A 16,296-nucleotide genomic window follows, 5' to 3' on the forward strand; every position below is an offset into this window, starting at 1 on the left:
TGAAAGAAAACTATGAAGTTATTTCCAAAAGTTCATTTTAGGTTGCTTAATGCTTCCTAGAGTAAATACGTACTCAGTGTAATTTCAATGCCTAAGATGTACTGGAGGCCTGGGGGAGGAACGCTGGCCCCCGGCTCTCAGCTGAACCCTTGCCTTGTGATCTGTTTTTGTAGTTAGTTCCCTTTCTGCTTCTCTGCCACGTTGTAATGAACCCTTGGCTTGGTGCTAGAGCTTCAATCTCCACAACTGTGAGCTTTTCTCTATGAATTACTCAGCACCATGTACTCTGTTAGTCTCAGAGACAATGGGCAAGAGAATACAATGAATTTAGTAAGTTTACACTTATTTTGTTGGGTACTGTTGAATACTGTCCCCCAAATAAATAAGAAGGGGTTCTAAAAAAAAAAAAAGGTCCTAGACATGTTATTCATCTTTGGATAATGCTTCTTTTGCTTAAACGGAAATTAAACCATAGGAGAGGGCTTGTGGAGCTAAGTAATTAAAAAGCACACTTACCACAGGTGGACTTTTACTCTTCTCAATATATGTGAAAAGTTCATATAGAACCACACCAAAGCTCCACACATCAGAGGCCACAGAGAACTTGCTCTCTGTGAGGGATTCAGGAGCATACCTGCAATATTGGAAATCATTTAGACAAGTTACTTAAGGTAATGAGTTACATTGAAGAAAAAAACAAATGACAAAGCATCTAGGGGAACAAGGGAAACAGGTGTGTGATCTGCTCCACCGACCTTTCCCGCTCGCCTTTTGCTATGCTGTTCTGTCCAGTGATGAGAGACAGCTATGAATCTGACACATGTTGAGTAGTGGGGACTCCTAACAAATCAGAAAACCTGGTCCTGAGACCATCTGACACATAAAAACCTAAGCACATTTACGTTTTGTTGGCAGCACCGGGTGTTTAAATGACAAGCTTTTCTAAGAACTAAAATGTCAGATGTTCTTTCTTAAGTTGTTCTTTTAAATCAATCCAGGTTAAAAAATAGGGGGAGAAATGTAGCTTTTAGCCAGAAATGTAACTTCGAGCCTTAAAAATCAGAAGGGAAAGGGCTTAAGAGCACTGGTTGCGCTTCCAGAGGTCCTGAGTTCAAATCCTGACACCTCTTCTGGTGTGTAAATGTACACTTACAGTTCATAAATACATAAATCTAAAAACAAATCAGAGAGGGGATGATTATGCAAGAGAACACAGAAAATGCAAAGTCACAGGAAAATGGTATCCCTGGGTGGTGACGGTGGGCCATGAGTATTATCATTCCATGCCTTTACTATAGAGATACTACAGAGACCTATGTGATTGGCTAGACTGAAAACATGAACAAACCTTAGAAACAGGTCACTCTCTGAGTTCAAGACCATCCTGGTCTACAGAGCAAGTTCTAGGACAGCCACAACTACACAGAGAAACCCTGTCTTCAAAAAACCATATATATATATATATACATATATATATATATATATATATACATATATATATATATATATATATATATATATATATATATATATATATATATATATGAACAAATGTATTTAATCTTTAACCTTTCCTTCAAAATCCAATTCAAGTTTTACTTGCACAAGTCCTGCCATAAGTAGTCAATCTCAGTAACTGCCTGCTTAATGCACATCTAGACTTACAGTTCGTACTGTACAAACATGCAACAGGTATGTAATCTGTGTACTTAGTTTTTTATTCTATCAGCAACATGTAATCTCCTTAAGATAATGCTATTCTCCTATATCCTAAAGTTCATTTTCCCTCCTTTTAAAAAAACTGACAGGTTTTCGAGTACTAGCATCCCACCATGCTGGTCTTACAGTTTGGGATTTTAGTTTTAGGTTTATTGTTGCTGTTGTTTGTTTGTTTTGTTTTAACAAAGCATTCTTTGTAATTACTTTCTTAATTACATATTGCCAACACTCAGATACATTTATTATATAATGTCCCTTTACCTATACAAAGGTAAATCAAGTCAGGAAAAACTTACTACTCTCTGTGGGTCTTAAGAGAAAGGTTATTTCCCATTTTGTGGAACATTTAGGGAACATATATATTGTTATGTCTCTGAAATGCTCTTGCTTAAAGGCCATTGTCGGTTTTATGATTCAGAAGTATATTTGGCAATTACCTAGGAACTGTCTTTTGGAAATAATCATCAATGAAAGAAATGCCCCTTTCTTCCAGTTTCTTGGGGATGGGAGGAACCTAAGTTGGCCAGAGCCTCTTTCCCAAGTGCTAGTCTGTGTTGCAGTTCAGTGAGACCAGCACCCAACACAGGTAGTGACACCATCACAAGGGAATCTAGGAGGAACTGTGACAAACAATGCTGCTTCTGCCTGAGTACAGAGAAGTGAGAGATTCTGTCCATCTTGAAGACCTCTTATGACACAGAGAGTGTTTATGGCAACAACACACAACAACATGCTTAGTCCTTATTCAACAACAGGACCTTTCTGTCTCCTGCTTTCATAGAGAGGTTTTGAGCTGAGAAAAGGGGTTGGCCTTAATTATATTTCTGCCAACATTTCTTTTCTCTCTTCTAAATGTAGAGTTTTTTAGTTTTATTATAACCCTTCCCTCCTGCTACAGTGCTTCCTGTAGATGGTATTACCCACCTTTCTACTGAAGTGTCCTAAACACAGTTCAGTCTCATGGCTCTAATGTAGCTGCCATTTCCACACGAAACACCTACAGGCAAACAGAACTCCATCTTCCCAAATCCTGCTGATTGTTGTTCTTACAATTATACAATAACTGGACTCACAACCTACCTACCCAAGAAAGGATTCTTAGGAATTCTTAAAACAGTTTACACTTCAGGTATGTATGCATACATGTGTTTATTTGTGAATGTGTGGTGGCAAGAGACAACCCATGGGTTTATGTTTTCTCCTTCTACCATGCAGATCGTGGGGAACCTAACTCAGGTCTGCTGCTGAGCCTCTGGTTGGCCCAGGAATTATTTTTAACTCTCCTACTGCTGTGTGTAATGAGCCACCATGTCTTTTCAGAATGGTCTCCTAGATTCATGACAGTGCTAGGCCTGAGCATATGAGTACTGCAGAGTAACCCAAGATGCACAGAGACTGCCCAAATGACATCTGTAGTAAGAACATCACAAGCTTTCCCTGTAGGTTCAAATATCTACTTCGACAAGTTTTTCAAATATTAAAGTAGAAGTATTTTCCTTGAGCTCTTAGTACAAACCCCTAAAACATGTTGAAACATGCCAAGAGATTAAAGCAGAACAGCATCTTAAATAATTAAATTATTAAGGAGGACAAAGATTATTTTTAAATAAAATCAAGCTTTTTTTTACAAAAAGCTACGACTAACTTCTATGGATAAAAACTGCATATGATTCCTTTCATATCTAGATTTTGTTTGCTAGGATCTGACTGTGTTCTCTCCAAACTTCAGGTGTTAAAACTTAATGGGTCATGTAGTGTAAGTAAGAAGGGGCTCTTCAGGGAATGAGGCCATGGGGATCCTTGCTGGACAATGGGAGCAGGGCTCCAGAACAGGCTGCCTGACTCCTGCCCTTCCACCTTCTTTCACAACTATGCAACGACTCAGGTCCATCTCCACCGCCCTTGTGACTTATCGAGCCACATGCTCAGGAGACCAGGTGCCAAAGCTTTTTTTTTTTTTTTTTTTTTTTTTTGATGACTTTTACTATGACCAAAAGAAAAATAAGGCATGAAAGCGAGTATGTAGGTATCAGGAAAGAGCATCACACAAGGAAGGGCTTTGCAGCATGTTTCACTGGCTTCATAATGACCACAGGAGCACGTGCTCGCTGCTCTAGTCTGGATCACCGATGCTACGAATCCAGCACAGGACCTTACATAAACTACAACCAGTGTTTCTGACTTTATTGTTGTGTGCGTGCACATGATGGGGACACACCATATGTGCCTATGGAGGTCAGAAGACAAGCCTGAAGATTTGGTTTTCTCCTTCCACTTTCTACATGGATTTGGGGATTAACTCCAATAAGCAGAGCAAGCACTTTTACAGGTGAGCCACTTCACTGGCCTACTACTGCTAGTGTTTAAAAATAATATTTCACCTGCAGGTATGACTCTGTGGGTAAGGTGATTACGGAGTTCAGATCCCCAGGTCACGTAAAAAGCCAGGGAGAGCAATCTATAACCCAAGCACTGAGGGACAGAGATGAGCAGGTCTGGGGGCTTGCTGGCCAAAATGGCAAGTTCTACGTTCAGTCTCATCTCAAAAACTAAAGTGGAAAAATGAATGAACAATACAACCTGATGCTTACTTTGAGTCTGCACATAACACACACACACACACACACACACTTGCACACTTGAACAAATGATAGTTCTTGGCCAGGAAGAAAAATAAATCAAGACTTTTCTGTAAGAAATTAAGTCTTTTGGGTGGGGGGGGTCAGGTGGGGTAAATAAGATATGGTGTTGCCAAATGGGTTATACAGTGGCTATTCTCAATAACAACAAATAAAAAAACAAAGCAAAAAAAAACCCTCTAATCTTTTAAACTGGATCTGTTTAAATTATATATAATAAAAGGTATTATAAAACATTGTATTGTACTTTATTTGAAATGAATGACAATCTGTTTTTTTCAGCTCAATTCAATAGATCAATTCAAATAAAATATCACTACAATAATTCAATAGAAACATTTTAATTAACACAAAACTGTTTTGGTTTTTCTTCCCAGAAATGAAAAGAATAACTACTGGTTAGCTACTAAATCCATTTCTGAAAGTTAAGTTGGTCTTATTCTTTGTTTTCAATGCTAATGAGAAAGAATAAATTTTCTTTCTTTTTTTAATTTAGGTAATTTTAGTACTACTGGGTCATGGTATACTTTTTAGCTACTTAATCTGGGAATTACAAAAGTGAATTATGATGTAGCCAGTTTTCTGTCCACTGAAATACAGTTCACTCTGTGTTTACATTTATAAAAATCTAAGATGAACAAAGTTTGTGCTGACATCTGACTACTGACGTGCTTATCTAAGCCAGCAGGTCACCTCCCAGTGCTGTAACCCTTAAATGCAGCTCCTCACGTCATGGTGACCCCACCATAAACTATTTTTACTGCCACTTCCTAACTGGAGTTGTGCTACTGTTAGGAACAGTAATATGATATCTGTGTTTTCTAATGGTCTTAGATGATCCCTGTGACAGGGTCGTTTGACTGCCCCCAAAGAAGTCACTACTTACAGGTTGAGAACTGCTGACCTAAAGCACTGACTGAAATGTCTACAATAAACATTTTAAACAATTACCCAAACCTGTGACTTATTTACATGACTTTGGACTGTTGTGTTTGAATAACTTAAATCTAAAGCATTTGTATTTTAATAATCCAGTAGGAAGAAAAATGTGGTCACAGGGAACCTAGTTCAAATATTCTGATTCCAAAAGGCCTAGATGATCAGAATTTTTCCAAGTACCAAATGTAATTTTTAAGGCCCAAATTGGATGAGAAAGGAAGTGCAAATAAAAGTATAAGAAGTAAAGAAATAATATAAAATTTCTTTAAAACAGAATATCATAATTTATATTTTATAGTGGGTCCATATACATACAAATTTTAAAAACTGTGATGTAGACTCCTGTAAATGTGCAGTCTAAGGACTGCAAAATGTGCAAAAATAAAAAATTATCACAGCACCCCTAAAACTTTTGTTTCAATGGGTTGTATCTAATGATATGTGCTATTTTAGATCTTAATATTAAAATATAAAATTATTTTATTTCTTTAAAAAATTATGTGATGACATAATTTTGTGAGTAAAGTATCTTTAAACATTTGCAAGTTTCTTTAATGACTGGTTAGATAAAAAAAAAAAATGCTTTGTAGCCTTGGGAAATTTTGTTAGATTCTTATAAAAATGAAAGCTAACAGGCAAATAATCACAGTATCTCTATGAAATACTTTGCTTTCAAAAGAGGATATCAGGGACCCCCACACAGACCAGCATTCCAGAGGCAGACAGGTGGATGTGTATGAGTTTGAGACCAGTGTGATCTACACATCAAGTTCTAAGCTAGCCAGGGATACCCAATGAGACTCTGTCTCAAAAAACGATCAACCAAATAACAAAAATAAAACAATAAAAAACTCCAAACCAAACCAAATCAACAAGCCAACCAACCAAACATCCAACGAACCAACCAGCTGAGGTTGAATCCCAGTACTCCAATTTATTACTCATACACCTTGGGCAAGTGATTTAGCTTATATTTACAATAAGTTCCCTTCTGCTTAAATGGAGCTACAGGCCTTGACAGAAACGCTGTAGATCAGAAGTCCTTCTAGTTTCAGAGCTTTTCAGGGCCTGGAACATTTTCTTACGTAAACGTCTGTCAGTGAACTTCCTTACTGCAAATCCAAGGCTCTGAAAATCTCGTCAGTGCCTGAAATGCCTCGTACTTCAGTGCCTTTTGATTCTGGGTTTTCAGGTTAGGTCTGTTGTATCTCTAACAATCGTAGGAATATATATTCTCCACGGGTTGTAATAAGGATTCATGAGAGGCTGGAGAGATGGCTCAGTAGCTGAGAACGCACACTGATCTTCCAGAGGACCCAGTTCAATCCCTAACACCTATGCCAGGGGGCTTACAACCTCCTGTTGTTTTCTAAAAAAGGACTATGTGACATAACACACGAGATGCACTCTTTCAGCTCAATACAAATCAGCTCAATACAAAGCATATGATAAATATTGCTATTACTTGGAAAAGTGCTAAACCAAACATTATTAAATATTATATATATATATATATATATATATATATATATATATATATATATATATATATATATCACAGTAAAAATAAAATCTGAAGCAAGTTCTCTAAAATTTCACTTCATTATACCAAAAAAAAAAAAAAAAAAAAAAAAAGCCATACTCACCAGAATATGGGACTTTCACCTGGTTCCTTTACTTTGTAGTATTCTTTGTCCTGTGGCAAGACTTTGGTTAATCCAAAATCTCCTATTTTAACTCTGTTCTCATTTTCCACCAATATATTCCTTGTTGCCAGATCCCTGTGGATATACCTTTTTGTACCAAGATATTCCATGCCCTATGGACAAAAAAACAAACAAACAAAAAAAAAAACCAGATTTTTCTTTATGGCTATTTTCCTACACGTTCTCTTTATTAGTTAAGAACAAGTCTGTACGACCTGAGTTAGTCCACCATGTTTATTTCATCTACAAGAGGCATCTAGAATGCTGGGTACCTTGCATATCTGAGATGTGTACTGCAGAAGTTTTTTGTGATCTATCCGTTCTTTATGTTTTTGGAGATAGTCTCGTAAACTTCCATATGGCAAATATTCCATAATTAATCTTAGGTTGCGCCGACCTTTTAATATACAAAAGGAACACAATGTTTTACTGTGCTGTATATTTTATTGATTAAATACTAGGGAAGAAACTACATGTAAATAATTTAAGTATATACAAAATCTGGGTTCATGATGATAAAAGTTAATCACAAATTAAAGGTGATGTAATAGTTAAGAATATAGGTTTTCAATCCAAAAATTTTAAAGAAGCTTTATAAATATTCTTAAACCTTTTTTAATTATTTGTGCAAATCAAAATAATTTGCTAATAAAAATTTTCAACTAATACAAAATATCTTGATAGATTATATAAAGATATTAATCTTGTTTAAAAAACATTAACACATTGAACCTAAGGAAGTGGTGAGAAGGATGATGAACCCAGATCTCCCTGCACTATCTCTAAGCACCTCTCTCTGGGCACTGACAAACTACCACTTGGATGACAAAGACACGCTGTGAGGTTCAGACACACACCAGCACTGTAGCACACTCCCTTGTACTTCACGATGTTGTCATGCTGCAGCGATTTCAGGATTTCAATCTCCCTTTCAAAGTCTCTGAGGTGCTCTTCGGTGCTGTGTTGGAGCTTCTTAACAGCTACCACCTCTCCAGTGTTGTCCTGCAGCGGGTCATAGCGGCACATCTCCACACTCCCAAAATTACCCTACATAACAGGGGACATTGGGATGGAAGCCAAACATTTTCAAGACAACTTAATATTAATTTCTAAATATGCAGAAAATTCTGTCAGCTAGAATTAGTGGAAAGAATTCTCAGCTCTTGTTAGACAGCTTTTGGAGCAAGAAATGGAAGTCTTCTTTTTAAAAACTGGGTAGTATGCCTATAAACAACTTCCTCGAGATGAAGTATTATACTTTGAAAAGATGGTTAAACGTGTGGTGAGCACTAGTTATTAAGGACAAATCAAGGCTGACTAGAGCTGTGCTACGTCTCTATAACCGACTTCCGGCAGCCTTTCTTCTATCTCACTGCAGTGCACCATTGCTGTCCGTGAGGACTGTCATGGACTGAGTGTATGCGGCCCACAGATGTACACAGCAGAGGCCCAACCCCTAATGTCTTCTTGTACAGAGTGATAAAGAACAAACAGTCACAAGGATGGCGCCACATTATAACAAGAATAACTCCAGAGGGCTGGAGAGATGGCTCAGTGGTTAAGAGCACTGACTGCTCTTCCAGAGGTCCTGAGTTCAAATCCCAGCAACCACATGGCTCACAACCAGCTGTAATGGGATCTGATGCCCTCTTCTGGCGTGTACTTATATATAATAAATAAATCTTTAAAAGAATAACTCCAGAACTTTTCCTCTCTAAATGGCTCTATTTTCATATTCCCAAGAACATTTTACAGAAAAAGGAACAACAGTCCAGGACTAACACAGGCTGACTTAATATAACCCTCAATGTTTAGTTTTAGGAAAGCTCAACTGAAGCTTCTAGCTTAGGTACAGGTCTTGGTGAGGCATTCTTGTTGTACCTATGCCAAAAACCAATTCATACTGAGATGTGCTATGGAGGAAACCCTGTAAACAAACAAGGAAGAGAGCTTGTGACTACAATAGGGCCTGCTAATCACTGTGGCTTTCTTCCTCTTGTTATATAGCATGGACTGTATAATACAGGCTATGTATGAGTATGCAGCCTTTCCATGGAACCTCTGCTAATGAACATGCTAATTCAAGGTCCTATGTTCTAAGCAGTCAGATTATTTCTCCCAAGATGAAGTTGGAAAGCAAACAGAACACAATGTGTTCCCTTCTCTCTTACTCTGACTTACTCTGAACTACAAACTTTCCCTTTTATCTAAGCCAGAGACAATGATACCTTAGCTTGGCAAGTACTCCTTAGTTTTTAATATCCATCCTCTTAAAAGATATTGAATTGAGTGTACATTGCATGTTAAAACCCTGAGGTATTCTTTAGTAAAGTGTTATTTATCAGACAATTTCTCTAATATTTAACAATTAAGCTTTATCCTCCACAAATATCCCTTAATTTTTTTTTTGTGAAAAGTATATTTAGTAACTCTAGCTCAAAGCCTTCTTGTCCCCCCCCCAAAATAATGTTTGATTATATTCTATTTGAAAACTTATGACAGTCTACCTTGCCAAGTTGCTGTAGAAATTTCAAATGTCTCTCTTCAAACTGTGTAGGATCCCTGTCTTCAAAAGCACCAGAAAATCCTAGGGCACCTATTCTCATGTTTGGTAGCATGTCGTTTTCTGTTAGTAGTTCATAATCTGCAGAAATAATGAATGGCAGTATATTAAATTGGCAAATACATTCTCTGGGTAAAACTGATATTCTAGCTAAGAAGCAGAATGGGTTTAGAATACTAAATAATATAGGGAAACTCAAAATTATTTAGATTATAACTCATAAGGGCCTTTAATTATTACGCAGATTTTCAAGATAGATTTTTTTTCCAAAAGGTAAAATACTATTTTCCATAACAGGAGGTTTCAGTAGTTACAAAGTAACATTCTGTTCAGCTCATGTAGTGAGAGAGGTAAGTCCTGCTATGGGGCAGGCATGCATTTACCTCAGCTCTCCAGAGGTAGGGACAGGCAAAAGTAAACCTATCTCCTGTTGATACAAACAAGTCAATTACAAAATAGATGGGAACTAGAAAAACCAAAAGGGGCCTTGCTAAAAACTCCATGAAGGGCTGGAGAGATGGCTCAGTGGTTAAGAACACTGACTGCTCTCCCAGAGGTCCTGAGTTCAATTCCCAGCAACTACATGGTGGCTCACAACCATCTACAAAGAGATCTGGTGCCCCCTTCTGGTATACAGGCATACATGCAGGAAGAACATTGTATACATAATAAAAACTCCATGTAGCCAAATAATAAACGTGATCAGATAAACATGCTTCTCATTAATTAAACATGCAATGGATTCTAAAACTCTTGTTTTAGATACAGATAATAAATTTTGTAGTTAAGTTTTCTTGTTTGTAAAATAAACAAGTTAATAAAATTCGGTTATAAATGAAGAAAAGATCTTTTTTAAAAAATAAAGATTACCCAGTCAATTAGGACATATATACACCAAGACATCGGAGACTGTCTCAGATGGACCTACAAATTTGAAACTATCCAATTAATGCAGCAGAGACAGGAACCAGTAATCAGCGATACCCACCACAACTCACCTGGGGTGAACAGGCTGTTAAGGTCTCGGATGACAGCTCTGAAAGCAGGTCTGACATCAGGCTCATAATCCATGCAGCTGTTTATGAGGTTTGCCAATTCTGTCCACTTGGGTGCAGGAAGCTGGTGCTTATCCTCATAAAACTGCAGCTTCTACAATTAAAGGGCCAAAGGATAAGATATAAGACTAAAGGGCAACAGCGCCCTTCCCTCAGTTTCTTTTCACAACTAGAAGGGCTAGGAAATGTCACATCCCATGAAGAAGCCTGAAGAATAAGAGTACCTCTCCCTCAGCCTGTGTGAACTTACTCTTTGAGAATCCAGAGCACTCAGAGGTTTATCTCCCCCACTGCAAATCTCCCACAGAGTGGTTCCGAAACTCCACTTGTCTGTTGCCAAATTTAAATTTTTAGGATTTTCAATGCATTCAGGTGGTACCCATGGTATTCTCTCCTGAAGAACTTTTAAACAACAGGAACAAACTATCGTTAGACATGCTCCACACACCATTAATTTACACATGAAGAGTTTCAAACTTGTTTGAATAATCAAGTCTTTTGTGGTTGTATAGGACTTGCTCACCATTATCAAGTTTAAGAGCAGGCTAACCTTGAAATCCTACCTCAGTAACTCAACTTTAACAATTCAGATCCACAAAGACTAAGGAAATTCCCACAGAAATGTACAGTGTTGTTAGAATTAGTATTCTGTGTAATGGTTTCAGATCAACTAAACTTTCCATTAAACCAAAGAGTCTCCCTGGGCACCTCCCCATTAGTCCTATCTCTACCAGAGAGAAATAGACAAAATCTGTCTTAAGCTTTACTCGTGATATTTTATACACACACACACACACACACACACACACACACACACACACACACACACACAAACACACACAACTTTCTAACATATAATATTACATCGCTGATGGGTGTTTTAACAACTTAGCAGCAGAAGTAATGTTCAAACAGAGTGATGTTCAAATCATGGAATTTCCTAAATAAAGTCTATTAGTCCTTAATGCCACTACAAAGAAAGTATCTAAGGAAGAAGCATATAAATCTCCCTGCGGGGATTCTGATAAAGAGAAAAGGATAAGAAAGCGAGGATAATATTCTACCTTTCGATAAAGCAATATGGATATTTTCCTACATACAGAGGTTAAAAAGTTTATTAGTTCCTCTCCCCTTTACCCTATATATTCTTTTCTATTTAACTTCTCATTCCAAAAGGTAAATTTCCTCAGATGCAGATCTAAAATCCCTGTAAGGTTTTCCTTTCTCCATTACATCCTATTATCAGTGTCCTTACTTTGGAGTCAGCTATCAAAGTTAAGTTAGCATTGACTAAACCAGAATATTGAACATCAACACACAAAATCTGATTAATATAGATTCTTATTTTAAAAGACTCAGGTAGAAAATTACTTAAAATACAGACAGCAATATGGCTTAAGTGGATAAAGGTGCTTGCAGCCAAGTTCAACTCTGAGGCCTCACGGTGGAAGGAGAGGACCAACTCCCACTAATCTAACTTCATACCTGAGCTGTGCCTCATGTATGCCTCCTCCCATACATATATATCCACAAAGGAATAACTTCAGTGCATGGTAGCATGCTTTTACAAAAGGAGAAATGAACAGTCACGATTTAACCATAACAGTTTAAATTATTAAATGTAGTAGCTAAATGTCATTAGTATGCAAGAACAGTAATAAAATAGAATTAAAGAAAAATTAACATGATTTTCATGGTACCACTCAAACAACATTTAAGAATGCTGAACACAACTGATCCAGAACTTACTGTCCTTTGGTAAAACTGTGATGCTAATCCCAGGATCACTAAGTTTGATGAAAGGTGGATTCCCTGTTTTCCTGTCTTCTTCTCTGATAAGCAGGATATTTTTGGCACACACATTCCCATGAATAAGGGACTTTTCTTCCTATTAAAGTCAAATGCACATGCATTCAAATATCAATATACAAATATGTGTGCATATAATATACCCAAAGCTACAATGCAGATTTAAAGAGGATGAAACACAGCATAGTTAGTATTAATGTATAGCATACTTTAGACAATAAAAGGAAGTCTTCAGTTTCTTTAACTGATGCAATAATCTATACCCACAATGAAATGGGCACTACTTTTCAAAGGGGACTTCAATGTAGTAGCTAACATTAGGAAAGACAATTTCTAGATCAATAAATGTACACTGATAAGTGGCAGGCACCCTGGCTTTCTGCCCATCAATACTGTTCTCTCACTGCGTGCAGTCCAGTGCCTACAAACACCACAGCCTACTTCCTGCTATTACAGCAGCACAATACATGTCTATAAAGTTTTGGTTAAGTTTTCTAAACTCAACTGATATAAACTATAGTTGTCTAAGTATAGTTGGCAGCTGCAACCCCTTTTACAGCTGGTATGCTCCTTCCATGTGCATAACAACCCCTTTCACAGCTGGTGTACTCCTTCCATGTGCATAACAACCCCTTTCACAGCTCAACCCCTTTCACAGCTGGTATACTCCTTCCATGTGCATAATAACCCCTTTCACAGCTGGTGCACTCCTCCACATCTGATGCACTCCTCCATGTGCATAACAACCCCTTTCACAGCTGGTGCACTACTCCATGTGCATGACAACCCCTTTCACAGCTGGTGCACTACTCCATGTACATAACAACCCCTTTCACAGCTGGTGCACTACTCCATGTGCATGACAACCCCTTTCACAGCTGGTGCACTCCTCCACATCTGGCGCACTACTCCATGTGCCTGAAAACCCCTTTCACAGCTGGTGCACTCCTCCATGTGCATGACAACCCCTTTCTATGCCTAACACATTGAAAGACTCAGCACTCATTCCAAGACTTTTTTCTGGTTGCCCAGTTAAAATAATTATAGTACTTTCACAAAATAAAATGGGGAGTTTTAGTCTGTTAAAAAGAACACAGGAATCACTTACTAGAAAATGCATGGCCCATGCCAACTGTTTAGCCACTCCAAGTTTCCATAATATATTTATGGAATTTTTGTTTTTTTTCAGGTACGTATCCAGTGATCCAAATTTTACAAACTCTTGAACCAAAATGTCTGCATTAAAATATAGGTAAGATAAAGTTCAAGTATACATCCAATTAAAAAAGTGTAATTCAAAATTTCAAAGTACTTAGGTTATTTGTGGATATAATAGATAAATAAATTAAACAAATTAAACTAATTTAAATGAAACTTAATAAATATACATCATTGTACTTTGGTTTTTAGCTTATTCACAACAGTAAGAGGTAGGATGCTAAACAATGTATACCTAACATATACTTTTATATAACATCGTATTTATTTTACAATGTAAACATATATATGCAGAGTAACTGGGGGGCCTACCTAGTGCCAATATTCAGTCCCTTCAATCAGTTTCATTAGTAATGCAGTCTATCATTTATAGGACTTGTTTTCATAACTGTAAATACACTTGTACTAAAAGGACCAGTTGCTCCAGTGTCACACGAGTCACCCATAATCTGTATTGTTACGTGCACACAAAAGCTTGTATTTGTTTACTTGAATCCTCCACCCATCACGTGGGCGTTATAATAAGACATATTAATTCTAGTCCACATTTTAGCCTTTAATACCAGTTTGCTATTTTACAAGATATAACTGAACAGTCCCACAACATTTTCAAATCCAACAACACCTGTAATTCCGTGGTTTTACTGATACCTATTGTAGTCCTAAATAGTAAGGATTCTGAGACAGGTATGATGCTAACAAAGAAAAGCAGGTGGCTTTACTTACTCTCCTCTCCACAGACACATACTCCATAATTCAAAATCAAATGCTTGTGAGAAAGCTGACTCATCATGCTTGCTGCTTCAAAGAAAGACTAAAGGGAGGAAGGGAAACAAGAAATGTGAAGGAATTTCTATCAATGATGTCTGTAAGATACCCTCTGACTTGAGAGAAATAGCGTTTGTCCTACTCTCAGTTGGACAAGGATAGTTTTAGTATGGTGCCTTTCAAGCTTATTCTTACACAGATGAAACTGTGGAGGAGTCGTCATGGAACTGCAAAGCTCCAAGTAGCTACATTTGAAGGAAGGGAGTGGCCTCTGTATATGTAAAGATTTAATATACCTATAAGACCATACTGAAAGCAATTACTGTATTAATATTATTTTAAAATCCTATTAGTTTTAGGCTGGGATGGTGGCTCAGTGGTTAAGAACATGGCCATTAACCACTGCTTGTAACTCTAGCTCCAAAGGAACCTATACCCTCTTCTGACTTCCACAGGTACATATATGGTGCACAGACATGCATACATGCAAAAACAACCATACATATTAAGTGAAAATAAAGTAATTAAAAAGAAATAACTAAATAAACTCTGACAATAAAATTTACAGGAAAAAATCTCAAATATTCTGTAGCCTCCTCATCATGAAGTCACAGATGCTTCCTTAAGAAAGGCGATTTTGATAGAACTCTGGGAGCTGATGAAGGAGCTCTAGCATCCAAAAGGAAGCAATACCGGCCAGTCGGTTTTCACACTGTGCATTTCCATCCAGCTCTTCCAGCTGACCCTCTTTGTTTAATACACAAAGTCATCATCAGCAGGCCAGCTTGTCCCTGTTCTGCACCCAATACTCTTCCTCACTCCTTTCTTTTACCTTTTTCTCTCAAAGAACCCAGTCTCCTTTGCTTTGCACATGTGTCCCTCGGCCTCTTTGGACACAGACCTTATTTTTTTTTAATCATTTTGGCACCCTCATTGCCGTCTGCCCTTCCCCAAACATACTCTCCCCTCCCTTTCTATTTCCATTCCCACTCCCAAACCCCTCCTCTCTCAGCACCACCCACTTTTTATAGGGTGTTTTTCTTTCTTTCTTTTCTAGTTCTTTACACTTGTATCCATAATAACTAATGTTCCCCACACAGAGAACTGTCAGTGTTCCTTTGTCAGTGCTAGTGGTAGACAATGCTCTAGTCTCATTACTGCTCTGTGCTTACTCATTGTGAGTCTATTTCTGGACGGTGACGGCTTCTGAGGGTGATCTTCTATTTTATCGATCTTTTAAAGACTAGAGTCAGGTGCCCTGAACAGCACTAAGAACTAACACTGACTAAGAAATGTCCCCTATATGGTTATATATGTAAACACATAGTATCTAGTTGGTGTGCTAGGGGATTATGGGAGTTTTAGGAGGTAGAGCCTTGCTAGAGGAAGAAGTTCATTGAGGATCGTCTTTGAAGGCTACCATTGCTTCACACTTCCAGTTCTCACTGTTCCTCCTCCTGTCACCAGGTAATACCTGTTCTGCTATGATGGACTCTTATCTTTTTGGAATTGCAGGTGAAAATAAACTCCTTTATAATTTGCTTTTGGTTGTAGTGTTTTTCACAGCAATGAGAAAGTAAATAATATGCCCTATAAGGACACTGTAGGAGAAGTTGTGTGCCAGCAGGAAGAGGGGTGGCTTGGAACACTCACTCCTGGGTTTACGTGGATGTCTCACTCCTGACCCCTAAGCAGTTGTGTTTACCTGGCCAATTATACACAAGATGAGGCCTCTCAATACTCTTTTGAGGGAGGAGGAGCTCATGGGACCTATTACTGCCCAAGGCTTTTACTGGTTGATAGGGGGTGGAAACATATTTCTCTAATGGTAAGGTAAGTATATTCTTATAAATAAACCTTCACCCACACTCATGTAAGCA

At 37.7% G+C, this 16,296-nt stretch overlaps 1 protein-coding gene across 1 annotated transcript in view; it reads right to left on the bottom strand.

Annotated features, from left to right (window-relative positions):
* Window positions 1-16,296, bottom strand: part of JAK2 (Janus kinase 2) — a 58,240-nt gene that overhangs the window by 2,788 nt on the left and 39,156 nt on the right. Inside the window, exons 14-23 of the mRNA XM_080913572.1 lie at window positions 14,375-14,462; window positions 13,539-13,666; window positions 12,371-12,509; window positions 10,872-11,023; window positions 10,565-10,715; window positions 9,511-9,647; window positions 7,861-8,050; window positions 7,276-7,400; window positions 6,944-7,116; window positions 517-634 (exon numbers count right to left, since the gene is read on the bottom strand). Of these exons, the coding sequence (XP_080769698.1) occupies window positions 517-634; window positions 6,944-7,116; window positions 7,276-7,400; window positions 7,861-8,050; window positions 9,511-9,647; window positions 10,565-10,715; window positions 10,872-11,023; window positions 12,371-12,509; window positions 13,539-13,666; window positions 14,375-14,462 (1,401 nt within the window). The remainder of the gene's footprint in view (window positions 1-516; window positions 635-6,943; window positions 7,117-7,275; window positions 7,401-7,860; window positions 8,051-9,510; window positions 9,648-10,564; window positions 10,716-10,871; window positions 11,024-12,370; window positions 12,510-13,538; window positions 13,667-14,374; window positions 14,463-16,296) is intronic.

Source organism: Micromys minutus (genome assembly GCF_963924665.1).
Source record: "Micromys minutus genome assembly, chromosome: 2".
Classification (NCBI taxonomy): Eukaryota; Metazoa; Chordata; class Mammalia; order Rodentia; family Muridae; genus Micromys; species Micromys minutus.